The sequence below is a fragment of the Taurulus bubalis genome (genome assembly GCF_910589615.1).
Source record: "Taurulus bubalis genome assembly, chromosome: 7".
NCBI classification, from domain to species: Eukaryota; Metazoa; Chordata; class Actinopteri; order Perciformes; family Cottidae; genus Taurulus; species Taurulus bubalis.
Window position 1 is genome coordinate 17,821,140 of NC_136595.1, and position 23,833 is coordinate 17,844,972.

General features: G+C 39.8%; 1 protein-coding gene across 1 annotated transcript; it reads right to left on the minus strand.

The window, feature by feature from the left end:
- Window positions 1-1,683: 1,683 nt before the first annotated feature.
- xxylt1 (xyloside xylosyltransferase 1) lies at window positions 1,684-22,904 on the minus strand (the record flags this gene model as incomplete). The annotated part of the gene is made up of 4 exons (XM_079221110.1): window positions 1,684-3,390; window positions 10,870-11,002; window positions 17,933-18,080; window positions 22,377-22,904. The coding sequence occupies 4 exons, from the start codon at window positions 22,902-22,904 to the stop codon at window positions 2,994-2,996; spliced, it is 1,206 nt and encodes a 401-aa protein (XP_079077236.1). The 3' UTR covers window positions 1,684-2,993.
- Between the last annotated feature and the right edge of the window lie 929 nt (window positions 22,905-23,833).

Here is a 23,833-nt window from a genome sequence, read left to right on the forward strand (position 1 = left end):
GTCAGAACAGTCACAGCCAACGAAATCATTGAAGGCAAATATTTTGATATTACAAGATGAGAGAAGTTCAAGAAAGTGAATGTGTCCGTGCTGTCTGCAAGCAGTGCCAACGTATACAAGTAAAGAGTATGTTCCAGTATGTTCAAAGCAACACTGACAGAAACAAATGGAAGTGGTTTACAGACAAAAAGCAGGTCAGTCGATCGTCTGTTTAAACAACGTTTTTGACTTGTTGCCATACGCACAAGCGTGGGCTCCCACACTTTGTTCCTATGCCGTTCTCTTTCTGTGCGTCTCTGTAGGAGTATCATCATCATGTGATGTTTCTGTTGGCTTTTAATGCGTCCCTGACTTAGTGAGTCATCTATGATTGGCCGTTACAGCAGCAATAGATTCTGCAGAGCATTTGTCTTCACTTCACTGTCAATCTGTAGGAGTCTCACTGAGCTCTACATTGAGCTGTTTGTGTTTCTTGGAACAGACATCAATGCTGCTGCTGCATCAAATCTATACCGGCCTGCTGTTTCTGCTGCTCGCCGGAAGGTACATCGCAAAGTGTTTGACGATGAATCCAGGCTGAGGGATTTTTAAAAATCATAGCACACTGAAAAGCTACTTAGCCCATGTTTTTAATGCCAAGCCCTACTAATATGACTTCATCGGTGTCGAAGCTGTTACATAGGGTCAGACACTTGAACCTCAAAGTGTAAAAACACCATGTTGCAAATGGTGCAGTGTGTTTTTGCAAAATGGGATGAAAAGTTGGAACGTTGTTGCTTGTTTATCTGCTGCTGAAATATTTAAATATCCATGCAAACATGGACAAGTATGGGCATTTGGGCTATGCATATACCTTATTTCACCATGACCCAGGAACATCCAGAGGCACAATATCTGCTGTCAAAAGAAAAGCTAGAAATTTGTGAATCTGTCTTTTCCAACGGTCTACATCATTGTACCGGTTGTATTTTTTAAAAGAGCAAACCAATTTCAATGCAGACAAAATAAAAATACTATTATATTTCACTGTATATTAATGCATTTTAGCTTCAGGTGTAAATTGGGTTATTTTAATGTCAGGCACATTCAGAGGTCAAGGCTGATTTATGTTTTTTCTGTCTATGGAGTGTTTGCTGCCTGCGTCTGCAAATTTGAGTGACATAAATGAGTCATGTCTACTGCAGACCAGACAAACTAGAACAGTCACACATCTGTATAATGAGAAATGCCAGTGCACCCCATTAACATACATTGTTTGTTTTTACCACCTCATAACCCTTAAGTGGCTAAAAGCACCCCCTTTTTCAGGAGGATGCATTTTCAGCTCCCTAACTGATGTCTGCAATATTACTGTACGTATAACAACATCTTTAAAAAAAGAGTCACATCATCATATAATTTATTTAGGAATGCTGATCACACAAAAGAAACAAAATGTTAATGTAGAGACAAACATCTAAACAAAACTGGAAGCTTACTGTATTTCTGTCACAGGGAATGTGGGTCTGAAAGTCATTGAGTTTAACATTCATAAAAAAACATATGGCTGCTTTCTCAAACCTGATCTCACTGCACACCATCTTGAATCTCCAGTTTTTTTCAACTTCCCAAGTTGTAAACAGCTGTGTTGGTGGGTAAAAATAACAGAAAAACATGGGTTACACTTCTTTAAATTTAATTTATTTCCCATAATTTCTTATTAATTTCAAAGGTTCCTAGAAAGAAATACAGATATGCAATGTGATACTTCTTATAATTTTTAAACATAGTTAACACAGTAAAAATACAATGTTCTCCAGCAAACAAGTATCCTGTCTTGGTCCTCAAACGCACCACTATGAAGAATTGCTGCCTAAAGGGTGGGAATCAATTGAAAACTACAATCTGGAGACGTCATGAAAACAAAGAACAAATACAAAATCAATGCAATAAAATAAATCTACCTGTCATCTAGTCAACACAACCCTTGATGATAAAGATTGTGTCTTGAAGTTGTAAAGTGCAATTGGAAACTGAGAATGGACGTTATTTGTCAATATTTACCATGATTCAACATCTCCATGTGTTTTAGAGCTATAGAGATGGTTCTTCTGAAAGAGCCTGAAGAAATATTGACCAGCTTTAGGGTGAATTCAAGGGAAGCGCATTGATTTGCGATAATGTTTATTCTCAAGTGTCTTCGGTAGCCTGTCTTTGACTCCAGTGATGGTGAAGGACAGGCCATTCAGCTGCTTCACTCTCACTGTGTGTAATAAAGTGTGCATCGCCTCAGACAATTTCCTGACAGATGAATATTGAGTGTTGACATTTCTTTGAATCTGGGTGGCAGTTCCGTGAGCACAGCAAGACACACTTTAAAGTGGGTCAGTGTCTACCTGGCCGCTTCACTCTCTTTCTCAAACGTGTGTTAGGCCTCAGCTAAACTGCAAACACAGGGGCACAAACAGCCACACTTGTTAACCATTATCTCCCCGACTCCTCCTCCACTCTGATGCAACCCCTTTCCCTACCTGCACAAAGATGCGTTTGAAAGGAACTGTGGCAGTGTTCTGTGCTACGGAGAGCCGTTTTCAATAAGGTGCTGTGATGGCCAAACAAATACAGGTAGCTTACTTTGTAACGTGATCAGTGTATTTCTACTCTTAAATCTTGAAGTAAATAGATCCGAACTTCGTGAAATATATTTAATCTTCTCTATAGTTGAATAAGATGCGTGTCAACTATTGCAGCTCCTTGCATTGCTGTAACACGGGGCTTTCATACCGACCAAAGTTTATTCTAAAATGATACAGTTGAACGCCATAGTTGTAGCAACGCTGTATGGGCCCCATGGCCAGCAGGGGGCAGCGTCTGTGACGACTCTGGTCAAAAAAAGAAACGGCCATATAAGTCAAAATCCCCCCCATCTAAAAAGCAGGAAAAATATTTTCACTAAACTATGTTGTAGATGTCACAACCTCCTTTTCAGTTCCAGTTTCAGTCTGATGCTTAGATCAGTCATCTGGTATGGGAGAGTTACAGTTCCCATGGTAGATATAGACAAGTCCATGACAGCGATAATACATCTGAAACACGTCTCCGTATCCGTGGTCCCGCCACCAGGTGCACAGCTGCCGGTTCCACCCACATGCCAACGAATAAAACAGTTCAGGGTGCTCCATGCCGATCATGGTGAAGAAGTCCTGGTCACCCAGGTGGCCCCTGAAGCGATACTGGTCTGCTAGTTTGGCCACATTGCTAGGCTCCAACAATTGGTTATAGAGTGCCGAGTCCCTCATAGCACCTAGGTCCAATAACATCACGCCGCTGTTGAAGCCCGGGAGGCCGTCAGGAGGAGGATCACCGACTCTGGTCTGAGGGTTCTCCTTACGATACTGCCAGAAGGTGTGTCTGGGGAAAGACAGAAAGGGTCGCATGAAAAAGTGTTCCGTTGCAGAATAAAGTGCCCACAAAAGAGGCCTCAAGTCAGTCCTCAAGGTGCATCCATCTTTTGAATAAACTTTACTTATTGTGCGGGTTAGCGATTGAGCAAGCTGAGTTAGCTTGCTAACTGGCAGGTTAGCTCATTAGCCACAGTAGCTTGCCAGCTAGTCCGTACCAAATTTCCAGCACCACCTTTACTGCAACGACACATGAATTCATTTTGCGTTCTCTCTTTCTGTCTCACTGACAACAACCAAACTCAAGGAAAAAAAAGTTGCTCGACACACATTTTATCAAGAGATTTATTCAAGTGGTTACAAAATATAGGATGACAGGGATATGCAGATGTCAGGAATAACGAACAGCTCTCAAAAACACAACCCCTCTTTCTCAACCTAAACTCATCCCTCTGCAATGTCCGGAGCTTGTACATCAATGGTGAAATGTCTCACTCATATTTTTATTTATTTATTTTCACGATTTGTTTTATTGTGGGTTTTTTTTTACTCCTCCATCTTTTAATGAGTTTTTACTGTGTTTTTTTATTTAAACTGTACAGCACTTTGTGACCTTTTTGTCTGTGAAATGTGCTTTATAAATAAAAGTATTATTAGTATTATTATATGCATGTTTGGTCTGTTGCACATTTAAAAAAGTGAGGGTCAACTCTGTTTCAGTCGACATTTGCTGAACAAACAGCACTGGCCAAAAACACGCTGTTCCAGGAGTGTCAGAGCGTGCTGCAGTGCCAGAAGCTTGTGCCAACTCAGCACCCTGTCCTGCCAACACACTCTTAAGTAGCTAAATGACACACAGTGCTGCATTCAACAAGAATTTGTATGCACAGTAGTTACTTGCGTCTACAGAGGTAAGACCTTTGTGGGATTTATTAATATTATTATCTCATTTTAAAGTTGACTCTGGGGAGAAAAGTTCTAGCTTAGTGTAATAGATGGAACATGCTTTATGTTATGCAATCCAAGTGTAATAAACTTGACTAACATATGAGCCAGAAACGGTCCTTCTGTACTTGTAGGTTGCATGGCCAATTAGATCGAGGTAAGTTGCAATATATGGGAGCTTTCTAGAGTGGGAGAGTTCAAAGTATACTTGAGAAGAGCCAGGGGTCTCATTATCTCACTAAATGATTCCGTACGTCCAAAGGAAATATTTTCAGATTTATAAAACCTTGTGCACACCTGCCAGTGCGAAATCTATTTTTATTAATCCCAAATGTGTAAATGTGCACTGCTGGTTCAGCCCCACATTCAACCATAAACGGCCAATGTAAAGCACCGTATGTTGAGTGTTGACGCATAGAAACGAGCCTGCTGGTCAATGGGTCTTTACTGGGAATCACGGCAACTACCGAGAGGAAGATCAAAAAAAATGTTTTTTTCAATACAGAAATCAAAGTGCTCGTTCCTTTCTTGCATTTACGCAATTCTAACAGTGCCAGTGAGTTTCTATCTAAGTATTACAGTAGTATTTATGTTTGCAGTAATCAGACCGATTGCTATAAAAATGATCTCGACAATCAGTGGTAACCACCACCCCGGATATCATTTCAAAAAAGGAAGTTTGATAGGTCAACACAATGTATTTATTTGTTTACTCGTGTTTTCTTATGGCTTTATGATTAGGACTGATAATGAGGACATGGAGTGATTGTGCAGTGAGAGCTGCTGGCTTTATTTCCACTCCACTGACGCTCTGTCCTGCAGTTCTTTAACTCTATGTGACGTTAACTTACTGTTGATAAAAACTGCATCAGCTGCTCTACAGCTGACCACGCGTGTCTGTAGTTCGGCCCCTCCTTCTTGATTTGAGGTTTGAGTTGTTTTTATCTTTTACAATTTAAATGTGCTTATAGTTATGGCTCACTAGTAAAAAACACAAATAACACAGCTGGCTTGACAGTTTATGATAACTAGACTATATGAGTGCAAAATAACGTGTGATATGAAGTGAAATAAATTAAATGTGTGAGAGGCATCATTATACAATCTGGCTGCAATTTACCACCTCAGCTCCCGTCAAATTAGTTTTTATAGATCACAATTTTTGCGTGGGAAATGGCGCGGCCCTTTCTCAAGCCCCGTTTTGTGCATTCCCAATGGTTATAAATAAGACCCCAGTTCAGTTGACCCAACCTAGATTCCCTTCTGGGGGGGGGGGGGTCCTTCTGAATGGACCCCCCCACCCCACCCCAGTTTCTGTACTGTGGGTGTACTATTTAGATTTTTTTGTTGAAGTGTAGTGCTTGCTGAATGGGATAGTATTCTTTATTGCATGTATGTGTACACACACACACACACACACACACACACACACACACACACACACACACACACACACACACACACACACACACTAGAGAATTGAGATTAATCTTAATACTGTCCAAACCTACTGTATATTAACATGAATTAATGGAGGAGTTAGAAGCCTTAAAACACATGGCGGTAGAAGGCAGACCGAGCTGTTGCAGGGCAGTCCATTAAAAAAAAAAGACAAAGCAAAAATCACCCTTTAGGTCACGTTAATAAAATCAGCTGCATGCTCCGTTGATGCAGATAAACACATGTGGGGAAACCTGTGTAAAATAATGAGGATTCATATTGTGGAGGGTACCTCTCTCTGTGCAGCTTGATCAAATCTAGTGGGAGCAGAAGATTCTCTGATTCACGCTTTGATATTATAGCTGACCTATATCCAGCAGCTGTAACTTGTCCACACAGTTTTATACAATCTGTTGGTTTGGTAGCTGGGGACTTGTGGCCTCTGTGGAGCATTTATCATCTGTAAGACGTACACTACGTGCTCAAAGACACATTCAGGGTGAGTAAGTCAGCAAGAGAACGTTTACACAGACTTTTCCATTCGGTTCCACTTACTTATGTCAGAACAGCAGAATACTGCATTTGCTTTTAAGTGTCATGGTGGCCGTGATATAAGACTGTCATGTCTCATATCTATTATGCTGTCAGACAGTAAAGTTAGAGTTACCGGACCTATATGTAATATATTGTGGTTAGAAATTAAGATAATTTACACAGACATAATTTACTTTGGTTAATTTATATTATATATTTGTACTTTGTACTTATGTGAAAATAACGTAGGACTGTAAACCAGAACCAAGCGAGTTCATGTTCTTTACCAGGATTTCCTTATAGCAATTTTACAAACAATACTGCAGCTAGGCTATTGATAACCCTGATCATAAACATTTTAGTATAAGTGGTAATCTCCCATTCTTCTTTGGAAAACTGCATAATATTTTGGGTGGCCAGTTATGACTGCAGGCCCAAGGACCAGGGGAGGTCCTTTTATTGCCTGTTTTTTATACTGGCATTGACTGCCTGCTGACGCCTCACTCACCACACTTGGGACGACACAGCCGAGTGCATTGCCAAACCCCAGCTGCTACTCTGCGCCCAGAGAAACTGTGGGGTAAAATAGCCTGTACACCTATATTATTTTAGCGATGTGTTTGGCTAACAGCTAAAAGAACTTCTGGTACACACACTGCTCAGTACCTCGCCGCTACTCAGCCGCTGCTACGTGGGCAGGAACTTATGGTTGGTGAGATTTTTTTTTTTTTTTTGATGAGATTATATGAAATATATTAAAACATCATACTATTTCAAAAACTGCAGGGTTGATACACAAAGGCACCCGTTGACAATTATTTGCTTAACGACATCCCCCTCTCAAATCAAATAACTCCCTCATTTGGAGGCACAAAAAATATCAAGAGTCTGGCCAACATTACATAATAACTTGTGTGCTGGTAAAAGTTGCATCAGCCTCAAGTGGGGCAATGGGATAACTTCAATATAGTATATGGCTTATTTTAAATTAAATTATCAAACTGGACTTTTCAGCTTTTGCAAAGTGGTGAGATTTGAAAGGCAAGTACAAAATGCAGCTATGTTCTCTGTCACAATGACATCAAGTGTTTTCTGTTCCTGTGACCAGTACACTCGAAGAAGACTAGAAGGGGTTCTGATGTACACAGATGACAAAAACGTGGGAATAATTGGGATGAGTCACAGAGCGGAGACTCTGTACACAAAGCAAAAAGAGTGTGACTTGCTTCTGGATGATGTCTCTCATTGTGTGTTTGTGGTTTTCACGATGACACTTATGTGATTGTGTCTTGTCTCTGAGGTTTTTAAAACATTACAAATGCAGCTGCTGGGAAAGACATGTGCTATTTTTTCTAAAAAACTTTTTCTGTGGCAGGATGTGTTCTGAATGCGGCTGGTGGGAGGATGCATTCTCCCGCACAATGCTCCATCCATTAGCACCGAAACAGTGTGGGAGCTGAGAGACCTCTCAACACAACACAGGAAACCACTTCAGGTGAGCGGATTGCACACAATACTTCGCAGATACCAAGTCATGCATTGGCAGTGTCACCATGCTGGTGTGTTTTGGGGTGCAGTGCAGCAGCAAAGACAGATTTCCCTCTTTTCTCCAGTTCATTTCCAGCCAAATCGCCTATATAATAAAAGACAACCCTAAATTATAAATTGAAAAATTAACTACTGCCATTAAAACACAATGTAAATTCCCTCATTTGGTAAGCTTGTCTCTTGGTCATATACGTATTATCTCCAGTGAGGCCCTTTTGAGCTTCCCATCATGAAATTCTGCTTCACCTCGGCTACAAGGGCTTAACAAAGACTTTTTTGAAAGAAAGAATAATAATCTAAGCATGTTCTACTGTTCATTGATCAACAACCCTGTTAACTCTCAAATATGCTGGTAGAATGAGTTGTTGTCCTTCATGACACCGCACATGGTCACACCCATACAGGTCTAGAAAGACAGAGAACCAGTTGGGACAGTTAGTGTGAAAGTTTTGTTAGCATCCCTTTAATTTCAACCGGCAAGGCTGTGCATGCTAAGATGCTCGATCTCCCGCTATGCTGCTGTGTGTTTTTAAATGAGTGTGTCCCGTGGCAGGGCATTCCCAGGGTCAGTAATCCATTGAGCCAGGCAAGTGGCAGGGCAGAGATACAGATCTGTTTGAAGATGCTGGTGCCAAGAGGAGTCTGGCAGGAAAAACTGCATTTCCCTTCTTATACTACTGACATAGAAACCTGACCTCACCAACATTTAAAGTATGCCGACTAAGCTTTGTCTCACATGTACACAAATACTAATTCCCACGGATGACATTTCCTGATTTTGTGACAATCATGTTATCCAAAAAATCAGGAAAAAAGACGCTAAATAATAGTGTTATGATCATGTTTTTTGGCCCAAATCCAAACTCCTTTCATGTTAGAAGTATGGCAGTGGATACCAACGTTTAACGAGAAGAATGCTAAAACTGACAAAACTGCAATCCGCTAAAGAGAAGTAGTAACATTCTCTTGAGTTTTCAGTCCACAGTTGCGGTTGTGCTGGTGTTACAAAGTGGAGGTTTTTTCCACACAAATGATCAGCAAACACAGACAGCAGAGAGAATACAAATTTGACACAAGACAAGTTTAAGTTAGTCTCATTTTAACTGGTGAACAGTCAGTCTTGGGTAAAAGTGAAGGGCTGCGACCTGAGTGTTTAACACGGCTACTAAAATGCTTTATTTTTGTGGATTATTTTGCCAATCTAGGTGTCGGAACTCAGAATTGCACAAGCATGCACAAATATATTCACATCCTCTTACTTTTACTGATATACTGGAGTGAAATGCTGCCCGGCTTTCATAAAGGAGAGCAGCGCAGCACAGGATGGGATTTGTAACGCTTTGTTTTAGCTGAGAGCAAAATATGTCCAGGTCTTCAGGATCAGCTGTATCATCTGTATTACATACATAACATTGTTTTAAAGATAATATAATCTGCTATGCATTATGAATAGCAAATTATATTATCTTTAAAACAAAGATTCCTTTTTACAAGAGCCAGACATTATCTCGTCATAAATAAGTCATAAGATGTGAATGTGAACTTAGGAAAGAGTGATATTAAGATATTTTTACACTTATAATACTGAAGGATTTTATTTGCCAGGCCTGGGAGGGAAGGCAAGATATATTGTTGAAGACCAATCGGTGAAATAATATGTCATTTTGTAATTGAATGAAATGTCTTATGTCTTATAAACCCATGAGGGTTGAGCATGTTATGTGAATTATACGTGTGAAAGAAATCAATCATGTAGAAGCAGGTGGGGTGTTGAGTGAAGCTACAATGATCAGGACACCCACCACACACACACACACACACACACACACACACACACACACACACACACACACACACACACACACACACACACACACACACACACACAGTAGTCAAAACAAAGCAAATGTTTATTTTGCTGTCTTAAGAGAGAAATGAAATAAAAAACTCTGTTGAGGAACAAAGAACATGAAAGTCCCTTGTTTACATGGACAGACACGCACACGCACAAGTATGAAATTTGGATACATAACACTGAGTGGTTTGTGCATCTTCATCACCTTAAATCAGAACACAACTGGCTAATATGAAGTGTAAATGTGCAGTAAATTTGGTCTAGGATTATGCAAAAGCTGATTCAGGTGTGACAGAGCTGCATCATACTATACATCATACTATATCGCAGTTTTAATTTAGAATTTACCACATTATTGAATGTTTTGGGTTGCGTTATAATGAAAATGTTAAATCCTGGAATGAGAATCATTACATAGATCATTAGAGAAGCCACTTTGTTTCAATCAAATACTGCATTTCAACGTTTAGTTGGGAAATGACTGAAATGACTGTTAACACTGATGAGGATCTTGTGAATCTGAGCCTGGTTGAGAAACATCTGATGTTCTTTCTCACTTAGAAACTGTGAGAGAAAATCACTGAATGTGCAAGCGGGACCCATTAAAACCACAATCCATCTGGGGTTAACAAAAGTGAGTGAGATCACGGTGGCTTTGATCCCATTAGTGGGAAAGCGATAAAAAGGATATTGCTAATGTGGCTGCTCTTACAAATGTTATGCTTAAATAAATATAGCATATCAGCATTGAAAAATAAAATTTCCAACTTTTTCAGCAAGATTAGGCATGGACCAACCAACTCAGAGAAGATACACCGAGTGGTCAAAACAAGATCTGACCAAACATTACATTTTTGATACAAAACTTTTGATTGTCCATTCTTTGGACACATTTCAGCTGTGTTATGTCTTGATACTCGGCCCTAGTCACTAATGCACTCAGAGATGTGTGATTGGAATCAATTGAATGAATGTACAACAGCCCAATGTTGGACTTCGGGAGCATTATCTATTTATTTTCACCCTGTGTTAGACCAGGGAATCATGTTTAAAACCTAACTTGTGTCTTTAGACTTTTGGTTGAACACATTTTTATCACAAAGTATTTTGTGTGGTCCTGATGAATTTGCAACACTAACATCTGACATGTTGTGCCACACTGCCTACCTGTAGACTGGCTGCATCTCTCTGGTGATGCCTATTACCGCTCCTGGAGGAAACTGGTCAAATTCTTGGAAAAGGTCCCTGATGTTGGTCCTGTATTTCAGGTCCAGGTCCAGCTGCACTATGCGCGTCAGGCCTGAGAGAAGAACACAACACATTGAGGAGGCAGCATCAAACTGTAAAAACATCCAAGATTATTCTAAACGTGTGAACTGATTGCAGTTTGACTGCTTGCTCTATTTGAGTGAATAATGAATCACAATTAATTTTTAACCAAGTTTGAGAAATGACAAAAACAAGTTTTTCCATTTTTTTTTAAATTGTCCCAGGAAATGAGCTTCTGAGTCAACTGTACACGTAGGTTGAATTTCATCCAGTGACAGACTGCCTGCCCAACCACTCAGTCCAGGAATACTCAGTGAGAGGAAATAGGAGACTCTGACTAGACTGTTGACAAGCTTCAGACAATATGCTTGCTCAGTTTGTGGGGCGAAATGTCTAAAAATTTGAACACGACTGTAAAATAACTCCTGACAGCTGGGAGGGAACATACAGTTAGGTATTTTTGTGTGGATGAAATGGTAACAGCAGTATCCAGGATATTCAGGCCCTCATCTGTTCATTGTTTCAGTTTCCTATGTTTTGCTGGTAGGCATGGTGACGAAAAGGTTGGGAAATACTAGGAACAACCAGGGGAACAACAACATGATTATTGAACTGATGAAAACATTTGTCAGCTTTAGACAAACTGTCAAATACAACAACAACAAAAAACAACATGTAATGGCAGAAGACTGCAGAATGTTTACAACCTGTGTTTAAGGGTTGAGGAAATGAGAGAAAAAAATAATGCCCTGCATTGGTCGTCTGCATCATGGGCCTTCAGAGCTCAATTCAACATAAGTTGAGATCTGTTTCAGCTCTTTAAAGCCATGGTGAGATCCAACAACCAGCAAGGGTAGAATGTGTAAGCTAATTATAATTACAGCTGCACAAAATGTGAACTACAATATGTTACAATATGTTACATTCTTTAATTCAGTGTGTAATAAAAATATATTTATGAGAAGGAAAATAAAGAAACTACACTTGAAAAACTGATAATTAGCTATCAGTTCAATACATGTGCAAACAAGGAGGAAGTTGAATTTCACCTTCACGGCAGCATGTGAATATGAATGCAACTTCGGGGAGATCATAGCTGGGCTACACATTTGCTGCAAAGATTTCCGAGTGGCGGTTTCTGTTGAAACAAGTGGTGGAAAAAGAAGACTCAGCAGTGCGACGCCGACCTGCTTTCTGTGCTCTCCAAACAAGGAAGTTGCCATCACAATGCCTTCATGCACTGTGGCAACAGAGAGGGGCTCGAACGGGTAATCTCTGAGTGGCCAACGCTGTTTGTTTGTACTAACGGGGCTTAACTAGTGGCAAAAAAAACAGGAAGAGTGGGCCTGGAGTTGTTACAACACTGTGGTGTGCTGGGTTTGATGTTAGATCAATGACTCAACGCACAGTCCTGTGAAGGTGAAAGTATGGCACTGTTATGATTTCAATAAAAAGGTGATTTAGTGAACTACAAGACTCCGGTGTTTGTTGTACTTTTTCCACATCATTCATTTTGCATTTCCACCACTGCATTAAAGCGATCACTCTCTTCCATAGATGCCCAATTGTACTGCATATAGGAGTTCCACTGATAGATGTTCTCATCATAAGAACAGTAACTAGTTGATAACTGAAGCAGCACTGTCTGCATTGGTCGTTATTTTTACACCGCAACTAAAGCTGCCTTTCTGAGATCAAGCCCATCTTGACATGATAAATTAAGTTGGCTATACTGCCACCTCTGTGATAAATTGTCTGGCGTCATAGACTGCAGATAACACGTGGGATATCTGACTTGGATATCCCACCTATTTTTCAAACAAACATTTATTTGTTTGAGGCTTAAAACGTACGCTCAATTTTTTTGACGAAATCCATTGTTTAAAAGCAGCGTATATTTATTTCTTAGTAAGAAGAAGCATAAAGGGAAAATTAAAATCTGTGCGAGACAGATTCCACAGTTGCTGTCAATTAGTGTATTATTATTTTAGGCTTGACAGCTTTCCTTGTTTATAGAAAGCTAGATATGAGACTAGAAAGAGTGACAAAGAAAAGAAGACAGAAGGTGCATTTATCTTATTTGCATCTTCTTATCCCGTATCTCTTTCTCTTCCTTCAATTCCTCTCTGCAGCAAGCAACGGGGAGAGGAAGCAACGTTTTTTTGTTAAATAAAAACTTTGCTCTTCTGTAGTGCTGTCGATCACTGTTGATTGCTGCACAATTGCTCTGTATTGTATTATTGTCCTAAAGTTTTGAAGCCTAACATTAGGCTGTTGAGTTTACCAGCGATCAACACACACAAAACAACCTTAATAAAGCCAGTGTACCCATCAATCAAAAATGTATTAAATTTGTAGGTCTATTTCGATTCCTCACGCAACCAAGCAAACACATTTTAGAGGTGACAACTTTGGTATCCTTACATTTTTCATATAGAAATGTGAGAAGTCGTAGTCCTTTTAGCTTGTTGACCAAAACAAAATATACTGTTATAGCTCATTGTTTTAATTTTTTTGCAATTGTCACTGGACGATATCCTTGTATTTTCCAGTGGAGTCGGCTGTTTGAACTGACTTTCACCTGGATTCACCCTTTGTTCCTCCCAGCAGCATTTAGAAAACCCAGATATCCTTAACGATGGTAGATATCTGTTGATTCCTATTTAGGTCTTGTAAGGATGAACATAGACTAACCAAAAGGAGACATAGAAATAACGTTCAAATCAATCTTGGCTGTTGCGTTGGAGCTATAAAAGTTATTGCAGAAATAATGTTGTTAGTGTGTCTTAGAGCTTGCCCAAGGCTCTGGTCAGATTAGAGTAAACCTCAACTCAGCCACAAAACAGCAGAGACACTGTTATCTAACTCACTTTTTTCAGAAAAACCTCAATTAAGCCCTAATGTTAGCATGATGTGAGCACTTACTTCCTATTTATAAGGGTCATTGTTGTGTGCTTTCACCAACATTCGCTGGAAAACACCCCGCCTTTTTAAAAAGGAGGGGATCATTTGAAATACATTTTTACCATCATTGGATATGCAAACATTGATGGGTTTCCTGCTCCATTAACAACCTGTATACTGCTTTTTGCAGTAAACAAATTACACTAGTCACAAGCACTTGTTAGAAAATATTCTTCTAGGAATATAAAGAGAAAACAAAAACAGCTTCAGATCGTGAGTTAGATCATTAAATACATTTTTAATTGAATTAATACATTTTTGTATGATTAAGTCACATTTTTAGGTAGAATTGTTTTATTCTTGATATTTGTATAATCTAATTTCCAAATGTATAAACATATCTTTTAAACCACAGGAGTAGACAGTACTAGCTTTTCTGGACTGCAATCCAAATTTAAACTTTTTCCAATATGTTGCCTTTGCTTTAACTAAAACAATGAAAACATACTGTCCATTAAATAAAACCACACCTTTTTTATATATTTCTGTCATGTGTTTGTTAATCACAAAACAGGAAACAGATCTGCTGCAACTAGGTTAGTAACAGTATGGCTAGCTAGCTATGCTAGCTAAGCTACACTAACACACCTGTCCAATCAATGATCCCTGTTTAAGTTGAAGCCTTTCAGACACCAATGACTACACTCAAACACAGTAATTTTATTACAGCTGGATAAATTCAGCAAAAACAATGATTCCTATTAATCACTGCTTTTTTGTCTTGTTTTTGGAAACTTTTAATCAAAGTAGGATTTACTTCTGATATGAATGAAACCATGTGCATTTCAACACATGTCAATCAGTCAGTAAGGGACACTGACTCTCTCCACCAGTGAGAGGATATCTGGATATAAAATTCCAGCCCCAAAGCAATCTACGCCAAAGACCAACTCATGTTCAACCCTTGCTCTCAATTTGTATCAATAAATCCATGTTGAAGAGTTATTATCTCTGTGTTATCTGCTCTGGGGAAACAGGATGGGAGGTCTGATTATAGCAGGTATGTCTTCTAAAGTTAGACGTCAGTGTTTGCAAAAGGAAGTAGACGCTTTTAGTGCTTCAACTTGGAATTGCACGAGGCACTGATGGGAGGTGAAACAGATGTCTGTCAGGAGGCAAATAAAGATAGCCCCTTAAAACTATTGCAATAAATCATAATTTTTGATATCCACCTGTTGTGTCATTTTAGGCTTGTATGACAACAAATAGTTGAGCTACTAACTCACTTTGAGGTACCATCTTTCTTACTGTAGCAAAGCATTTCACGCATCAGCAGTGCCACTCAACCTGAGGTGGAAAATAGAAGTCATGGTTTTGACTCAAGTCTCAGCATGTTGAGACCTCTAGAGGGGATACAAAACATGGAACACCTCTCACCAACAAGAACAGTGTTTCTTGGAAACCGTATCATTAATTACAACATGTTTCCATTGTGACATTTTATTTCCCATCCTTCAAGACAGATGGTGTAAAAATAGAGTCCTCTTTTTTTTTAAAGCCATTTGTCTAGTGACTGCTCATAACGGTCATATATCACATATGTATTCCTTTAGAAAATATATTGTATTTTTGTATTACATTATTGATACTGTTTTGTGATATATAATAGCTAGTTAGCTTATATAAAAATATTAATGAGTAACAAATAGATTCCATAGGTCTAATAAAAACTAAATATAGACCACAAATAGTTTATCTCTCATTTATATTAAACAAACAAACACTTTCCTCTTCAGGCTGCATCGCTGGTCAAAGTGCTGACAATTTCCTCAACCTCTTCCTTCGACAACCAAATGAAACTTACTGAAATCAGAATGTCGCCCACTTCACAAGTTAGAGGATGTTACATTTCAAGTCCTCCCACTTGCAGCTGATATTTGTATTCATGGATATCACATTTGTCTTCAAATTATAAATGATGTTTGCTGAATGAAGAGTTTCAGGAAAATTGTACCCCGCTCTCGCTGTTAAAACGACCCCATTATGCCCTTTAGAGATAAAAGGGATCCTTTAAATAGAAATGTGTGACCACTTGGACTCAAAGCAGACGGCTCATGTGGTTGATCGATAAGCATTTCAGGGACACAAAGTGAGACACTGTTTCGGCCCCAGCCGGCACCCTCCCATGTGTCTAACCCTTTTAGGGTTTTATTTTCTACGTAAGCCAAGTCAGATGTGTGGTGCCCTGTGCGAGATTGTTCTGGCTGGCATTGCCCATCCCACTTCCTGCTTGGATATCTGAAGAGCCTGATTTGAGCAGCACCCAGTCCATCTATATATACTTGATGTATATACTGTACTGTATATATACTGTAGTCGGGGCAGCTGGGATATCAAGTGAGCGTCTTGCTACCATGTTTGCTGTTGTTAATATCGAGGCACTTGTTAACACCTGTAGACTGGGCAAGGTATAGTTTCTCATGTTTACTGATAGCACATGCTAATCATTTTATTGTCTAAAAATACTTGCAGCAGGCTGTCTGGACTAGTTTTTTGGTTTTCATCGAATAAGTTTAAATACTGACGTTTTAGTTCCATTTTGGTTTCTTTTTGGGTGAAGTAGCAAAGTAGTAATTGGTTACTGTATATTTATTTGAACAGCACCTACATGTCCTTTTACCATTTTAGACCGCCTCTTTGTTTGGGATAATTTAAATTCCTTCATTGTAAATAAAATACCTTTATTATACCAATTCTAAATATTTTTAAATTGCTTACCCTAGTGAGCTGGGTCATACCAGGCACCATAAGACACATACAAGGGAAATACTCAGAAAAAAAACGTTTGTCATATAAAAGACCCGATGCCACACTGGCAATATGTTTAAAATCCAGTAAAAACAACTTTGTGCTTCACACAAATTACTTTTCAGAGCTGACAGCCAAGTGAAAACCACGCACTCAATTCCTTTTCCCACCAAGCACAATATTGTATTTATCATCCTGTTTGGCTTAAAGCCATCATGTATTTCCTCTTTTGAACCCTAAGTGACAGCCTGTGCTTTTCTGCATGTAAATAACTTTGATGTGTTAAAACCTGAATTTGACCACAGGGGTTGACAAGCCATCAAATGTGGAAATGCAGCATCTTTCTTTGGTGGAAAGCTAATAAATGAAGAAATTCAGCTTCCAACTCCAGTGATTTCTAAAACCACCCCGTTTATGAAAATACTTTCATGCAATTTCATGCTGAAAAACTCTTTGCTTCAGAGTGGAAAACACATCCCTACACCCTCTGTTCATGAAACGTGAAGCCCTATTACATATTTTTTATTATGCCTAAATCATAACTTTAAATATAAAAAAAGATAATAAGATGGTGTCCTGCTGTCTGCAAGACAGAGACGTCAGGTTTCATACGTGTGCCTCTGACGACTTTTCCTTCAAAGCTCATTTGTTTGGTTCATTTCAGTACGGTGCCCCATCCTGCACATCCACTGAAATAACCACAACGGAGGAGATCGCTGCATCCGTCAGCACCAACACAGGGGGCACTAATGTGGGCAGCAGCGACAGAACACATCCTGCCTCCCTCACTCTCCAGGGCCTCTGCAGCATGCCACGTGTCTGTTAGATACCTGCCAATGCTGCCTTTTCCAGCTGTGCACCAGCAGTGCCAGGATAGAAAAGTGAGTAACTGAATTAATTTAAAATATGGTCTACCAGAGAAGAAGAAGATTTTCAAAGCTGTATTAAGTAACATACAGTTTTTATGCAAAAAAACATGCTTTTCTTGGATGTAATACTTGAGTCTTTTGAAGGACAACAGTTTTTGCTGTTTTTTTGTAATCTCCTTCTTTCTTGCTTGTGTATTTTGCATGATGGACAAGAAAGTATAACAAAATAGCACCAACAAGCCGGTCACCAAAACCTATGGAGGTCATCTTTAGACTGACTTAATAAGACACACATAGATCAGCCATAGTTTTAAATCTAATGCTAAATATGTGGTTATTTAACTGACAAAGTAATGTGGAAAAAATATGCTTTTTCTTACTTTCAGGCATGATATGATGCATGGCAACCGACAGGAAGAAGATGGCGTCGCTGTAGTAAGCACCAGAGCCAGCGCTGAAGTGCTTCTGCATGGCCTCCACAATAGGAAATAGCTTCTGTGTAAGAGCCGCCACGTCATGAAAGAACACCTGCAGATCAACACAGAGGGATTCATGTTAGTACGGCAAAGTCCCATATGCAGTATCGCTGGGAATATATGGAACTATAAAGATATTCATGAGACCGTATAGGAACATTTTCTGATAGCACTATGTGCACGTGTTGTAATACACACCAACGTTGGAGCTCACGGGAATGTTCTTTGAATTAAGCTTGCCAGCGGATAATAAGTTAAGTTAGTCCTTTGTGCGTTTCCTTTTATTTCAGAACAAACTAAAAATGACAAGCCGTGCACAGATGAAAGGAAGGTAACGTGGAAAGTGACTCAGAGGAATTTGACACTTGCTCTCAGGGCAATGCAAATGACTACTGGCCCCGTGCAACCTCTCAAATAAAGCTTTCACTGTCCACAATTAGTAAGAGAACCATGGTGCATTCAGAAAAAGGTATTTTTATAACACACTGCCTTGTGTCAATAACAAAGTTTTGACTGGACAATATGCTTCATCTTCTTACAAACCAAATTCCAATAAATGCACGATGGCTGTGAAGCATCGGTCTCTGCTCATGTACAGTACCGTAGTCATCTCAACAGATTACTGACAGAGGATTTGTTTTAAATATTAAAGCTTTCCTGCAGGAGGAAAAATACATGTGTTCGTTTGTGACAAACATTATTTCCAGAGGAGAATCTGGCCTTTTACTGGTCAAGCCTGGCATCAGTAGGTGTGAATGTTAGGCTTCAAATAAAACCCGGACAATACGGCCGTCATTGTTATAAATCAGGCCCATGTGACTCAATGGGCAATCATTTAATGATCCCCGGCAGATTAAGGTAAACCCTCTGTTTGTGGAAATAAGGGTCGTCCTAGATGGCTGTTAGTTATGTAATTGCACATAAAACAATGCCGTGGGAAGAATAAGTGATATTAGTCCTGATAAATAATTATCACTCCAAAGGACACATTTTAATTCCATGTTCGCCGTTTCATATCAAAGTACGCGTTTGGAAACATTACAAAAATTAACACTACAGGGGGTGTCTCATTTCCACTTTTTGCTGCTATGGTTTCTTTATGCAGAACAAAAAAAGCAAAAGCAAACTCAGTGTTTTCATTTTGACAATAAAGTCAGTAAAATTAAAAGAAAGCAATATACGGCAATGTCTTTCATGGCAAAGAATATCCCCTCGGTAAAACAGGATTAACAATAATTACACTAGGGAACATTTGTTGAAGACTGACCCAATTACACCTTTTATAACGTATGTATTTCTGTCAGATTCTTTTATATTTTATAAACTATTTTGTATAGCTTTCTACCAATTCAAGGAGAAAACTATTTATTTGATATTGTCAGTTTCATGATTGATATACTGTACCCTGCTAATAGGATATTAAAGACTTATATCACAACACCGTGTTCTACATGCTAATGACTGAACGGGAATGAGGCACACGACTCAAGTACGTTGTGTGACGGATGGTCAGCAGTAATGAGCACAGCCTCTGGGTAGTGTGACTCTGTGGGCTGTTTGCTGCGAATGTCAAGTGGGTCATGAATTTACCACTGTTGAGAAGTGATGGAGGCTAACATTCTTGCATAACCGCTGTCTTACCCTCATGCTCATTTGAGATGAATAATTAAAAGAAATTAAGCTCAAGTTAAGCGGACAAGGATGTCAACATGCTCGTATACACGGCCTCCGTCAGCCCCTGGGGGGCCCCGACCTATCTGTAACTTTGGCAGGACTTCAGTGTGTGCACTTCAATAGTGACAGAGGAGACGGTGGCTGTACTTGTGGTTGTCAGTGGTGGCGGACATCATTTCATGATTCATTATCTCAAACCATGATGCTTAAAAGCACTGGTCTGGAAAGACACCATGACAGTTAGAACTACCGGGAGTACACCCTGCTGCTACATTTTATGGAGCATGTAACTTTGATTTACAAAAGCACAACATTGTGTGAGAGAGATACAAAAACCCCGGGTAGCGATGTACTAACTGGTATATTTGCGCCCAGTTGTAGCTTACCATAGATACATTGGCATCAGTGTGCATGATAGTCAGATTTTTGGGGCATGTAGTGCCTTTTTTTGAGAGTGGACAGTACTGGGATGACAGAAAAGGGGAGGGATCGGTTTTGCCAGTCAAACCAGAGAAGTCGTTAGTGGTCAACAACTGCTCGATTGGTCCCAATTCTTTAATAACCAAGTTTAGGATAGCTCTATCAAAATAATGGCCCAGCATTATTGCCCCATTGATAGATAGTTTGGAGAAGAATTATGACCAAGCATACTGAGCGTAACATTTTACAGTTGAAACATCACAACATGCATCGACATGTCAGTGCTCTCTGGTGGCCAAACTACGTGATGGAGACACCGTTTCTAAATGACCTCAAGCCTAGTTAAAAGGTATTAACTGTGCAGTACTTTCTTGCTACTTTTCGAATGACATGCACACAAATAAATATATCAGCAATATGATCATTTTGGCTGATATCTGCCTCGCAGTCAAATTCAGTATTAGTCAGGCTGTGCTATGTACACCTGCGTTGCAATGTGTTGAGAGCACACACACTACCAAGAACATTTAAAGTAACAGCACCATAGACTAAGGTTAGTAAGAAAGCTGGAAATATCGCATAATATGTCCACTGTATTTCCACTGCACTGCTTCTAAAAATCATGCTTTTGCTGAAAGTTTAAGTCAATACAACGAAAAAGTTTTTCTTATTGCCAAACTGTTTGGACATTCGTTTGTGAGGTCTTTAAGTAAGGACCCTTGCAATTCTATATTTTTCCATTACTCTACGACCCCCCCCACCCTCCAACAGCTTGCTAATACTGCCAATACTGTGTGCTACACGTTTTACAAATGTGTTTCGCATCTAGGCTAACTTTGATCATTATGCACAGAGCAAGTACTCGTATTGGCTGAAAGACGTGGGTGGGGAGATAATCTCTGCATTGCCGTTTGGGCTGTATTCTTGAGAAAGAGACCGTATATTGTCCTCTAACAACCTGGTGCAACCAGTGTTAACGGATCCATTTCTTATTGGTGTAGCGGGTCTCACAGCCCTTCACCATCATGCCACATGTGTCAGATTTTGTCCAGTATTTTACATCACACTCGTCAGCTGTGCTCCTAGAATACTTTGAGCCTGGAGTACAAAAAGTGGAATAAACAGGAAGCAGTCTGACCCACAGACTCAACACTGTCAAGATGCCAAGCTGAGCAAACCTCCAACCAACCCAAGCAAGCATGGGATCAGCCTGAGCTAATACAGAGCTGTAACAACACCAGATGTTGTAGATGATGAGACATTCCTGAGAGAAAATGTGAGGACAAAAGAATAAGTAACTTGTAAACAAGTTTATGACCTTGCGCTGTGATGAATACAAAATAAACAGATGACATTGCATGCAACACATTGAGCAATAGAGAGGGGACATGATCCTCTGTTTTGGAAGAGACAACTCAGAAGCTGAGGGACACCCTCAATAGAGAGGGATTCGTTTGGCAAGCCAACACTGCCCCCATGTGTTTCAACTTTAAATATCACATCCAGTCATTTGTTCTTAGATCTCAGGTCAGTATGCAAGTTCAGTAACTTCATTAAAACTACAAACTGTAAAGCATACCCAATCCATTCAGCGATCCACCAGGTGTAGGGAGGTGTGAAAAGCCAACAGGCCTTTTAAACTCATCTCTCAAGCTCTTGTTTTAAATATTACTTACACAAAAAAAGAAAATTCTACACAACAACCCTATAAATGCCTTTCAGAAGAGACTGTCCTAAAGTGTGTGCCGTTATCCTTATTCATACGACTGTTGGGTCTCATCCCCATCTGTGACATCAGACTTTTCACTTTGACTTTGAGTGTGAGTCTAAGCCTAAACGGTGTGTTTATGCAAAAAAATATTAAATAATAATAAATAACTTGAGAATGCTCTTTGCATCTGACTTGTAAGTGTTGAATGTTGAACTAATAAAATATATTTGCATTCTATAAGAAACTGGTTTATCAGAGCTGCGCAGTTAAAAAACAAGACGTGTCTCTCTGGAACTGTTTTACTACAATGATCTTAATACCAATACTAACTTAATTTTATCTGCCACAACTTAGCTCAATACATACATTCTATATAGTGAGAAAAATAACCCACAATCTCAATATTATCAAGTTATTTCAATTCACCAAGGCAACTTTACTGGAAAGGAAGCTCATCAAGTCAAACATTGTTGATTTCAATGTAGAAACCCCTGCAGAGGACAGAGCCATGGTACAGTGCACACACATGTTTAGACTGCCTACCTCATACTTAAATGTCGCATCAAGGAGAAACTCCTTCAGCATCCTCTCTCCCAATTCTTTGCTGGCCTGGTCACTCACAAAATGAAGGACCAATATCTCTCCTTCAACGAAGTCTCCATATTTAACCATAGACAACATGGCCACCCTGAACTTGTCCTGCAGGCTCCGGCTCTTGTCCACCTTGGTGAACATCATGAGTGCATGGTAGCGTTGGTCACCAGAGTCACCACTTTTCTTGGACCCCTCGCTCTCTCCTCCTACATCTCGAACTTCCTCTCTTCGCTCTTCCAATCCAGCTTGGTGTGAAAGCCTGGTGTCCACAGTTAGGTCAGCATCATTTCTGTTGCCGTTGTGGGTGGCTTGGGTCTGCTTGATCCTCTTCGTGGTACTGGAGAAGTTCTGCCTCTCGGAGCCAAAGTAGTAAAAAGCTACAACAGCAAGTGCTGCAGCCAAGAGAAGCACAAACTGATAGGACCTGAAAGTACTGATCCTACCCATGATTCTGGCTACCAGTCTTAGGAAGCCCATATCTCCTTGGTGTCATGAGAACGGGAGTGTACAAGGGACTACTTTCACCATTATGTGTCGGTTCAGTTCATAGTGGTTTTTGGTAAGTTACCAACATGTTCCTGTAAGAGAAAGAATGCTCTTGTTAGCTTTTTCTTGATGCACATAGATGGCGCTGCCAGCCCAAAACAGTGATGAAGGTTTAAATCGTATTTACTGACTTCTGGCATGTGACCTTCACATTTAACTTGTAAAGCTCTAATTCCTTATTGTTGCAATGTACAAACATATGATTTAGCATTTTAAAAAAGGACAGAAGGGCCCCCACTTGCCCGTCTCGCGTCGTTAATATCTGCAGTTCCATCTTGCAGCCGTGTACTGGATGCTTGCGTGCATGAATCGATGCAAACGTTACACTGACATGTATCGGCTCCGAAAACGTTACACGGAAATGTCATATGATTAAAAAAAATACCTGCAGTCACAAACACTGCAGCAAACTGTTGGCATGCCAACTGGTAGCGAGGGTGCTACGTTAGCAAGCGACGACTTTGCGCCTCACGTGATGACGTTATATGAAGAGCGTTGAGTTGAGTTGCCCTCCGACGCTGTTGGTTTAATCCGAGCCCCAAACCACCCGCTGTTTGATTTGATGTATCTTTGAATACATGTGCCGTTCTATAAGTGCGGCGTCTGTATTGCTTTGTTATTTCGACAAGCAACACGGAAATAAGGCTTTGAAGAAATCACAAGCTAAAGTTAGCAGCCTAGCAGCAAATGCTCTGACACATCTTTAGCCACACCCACTTTGGCTTCAGCCGTATTCAGAGCCGTACAGCCTTTACGTGTAGTTGGAAAAATGAGACTTAGCAGCGAAGGAATTACATTTTCATTTATGATGTACACATTTCTTGAGCCGTTTTTTGTGATTGTACATTTAGGATTCTAAA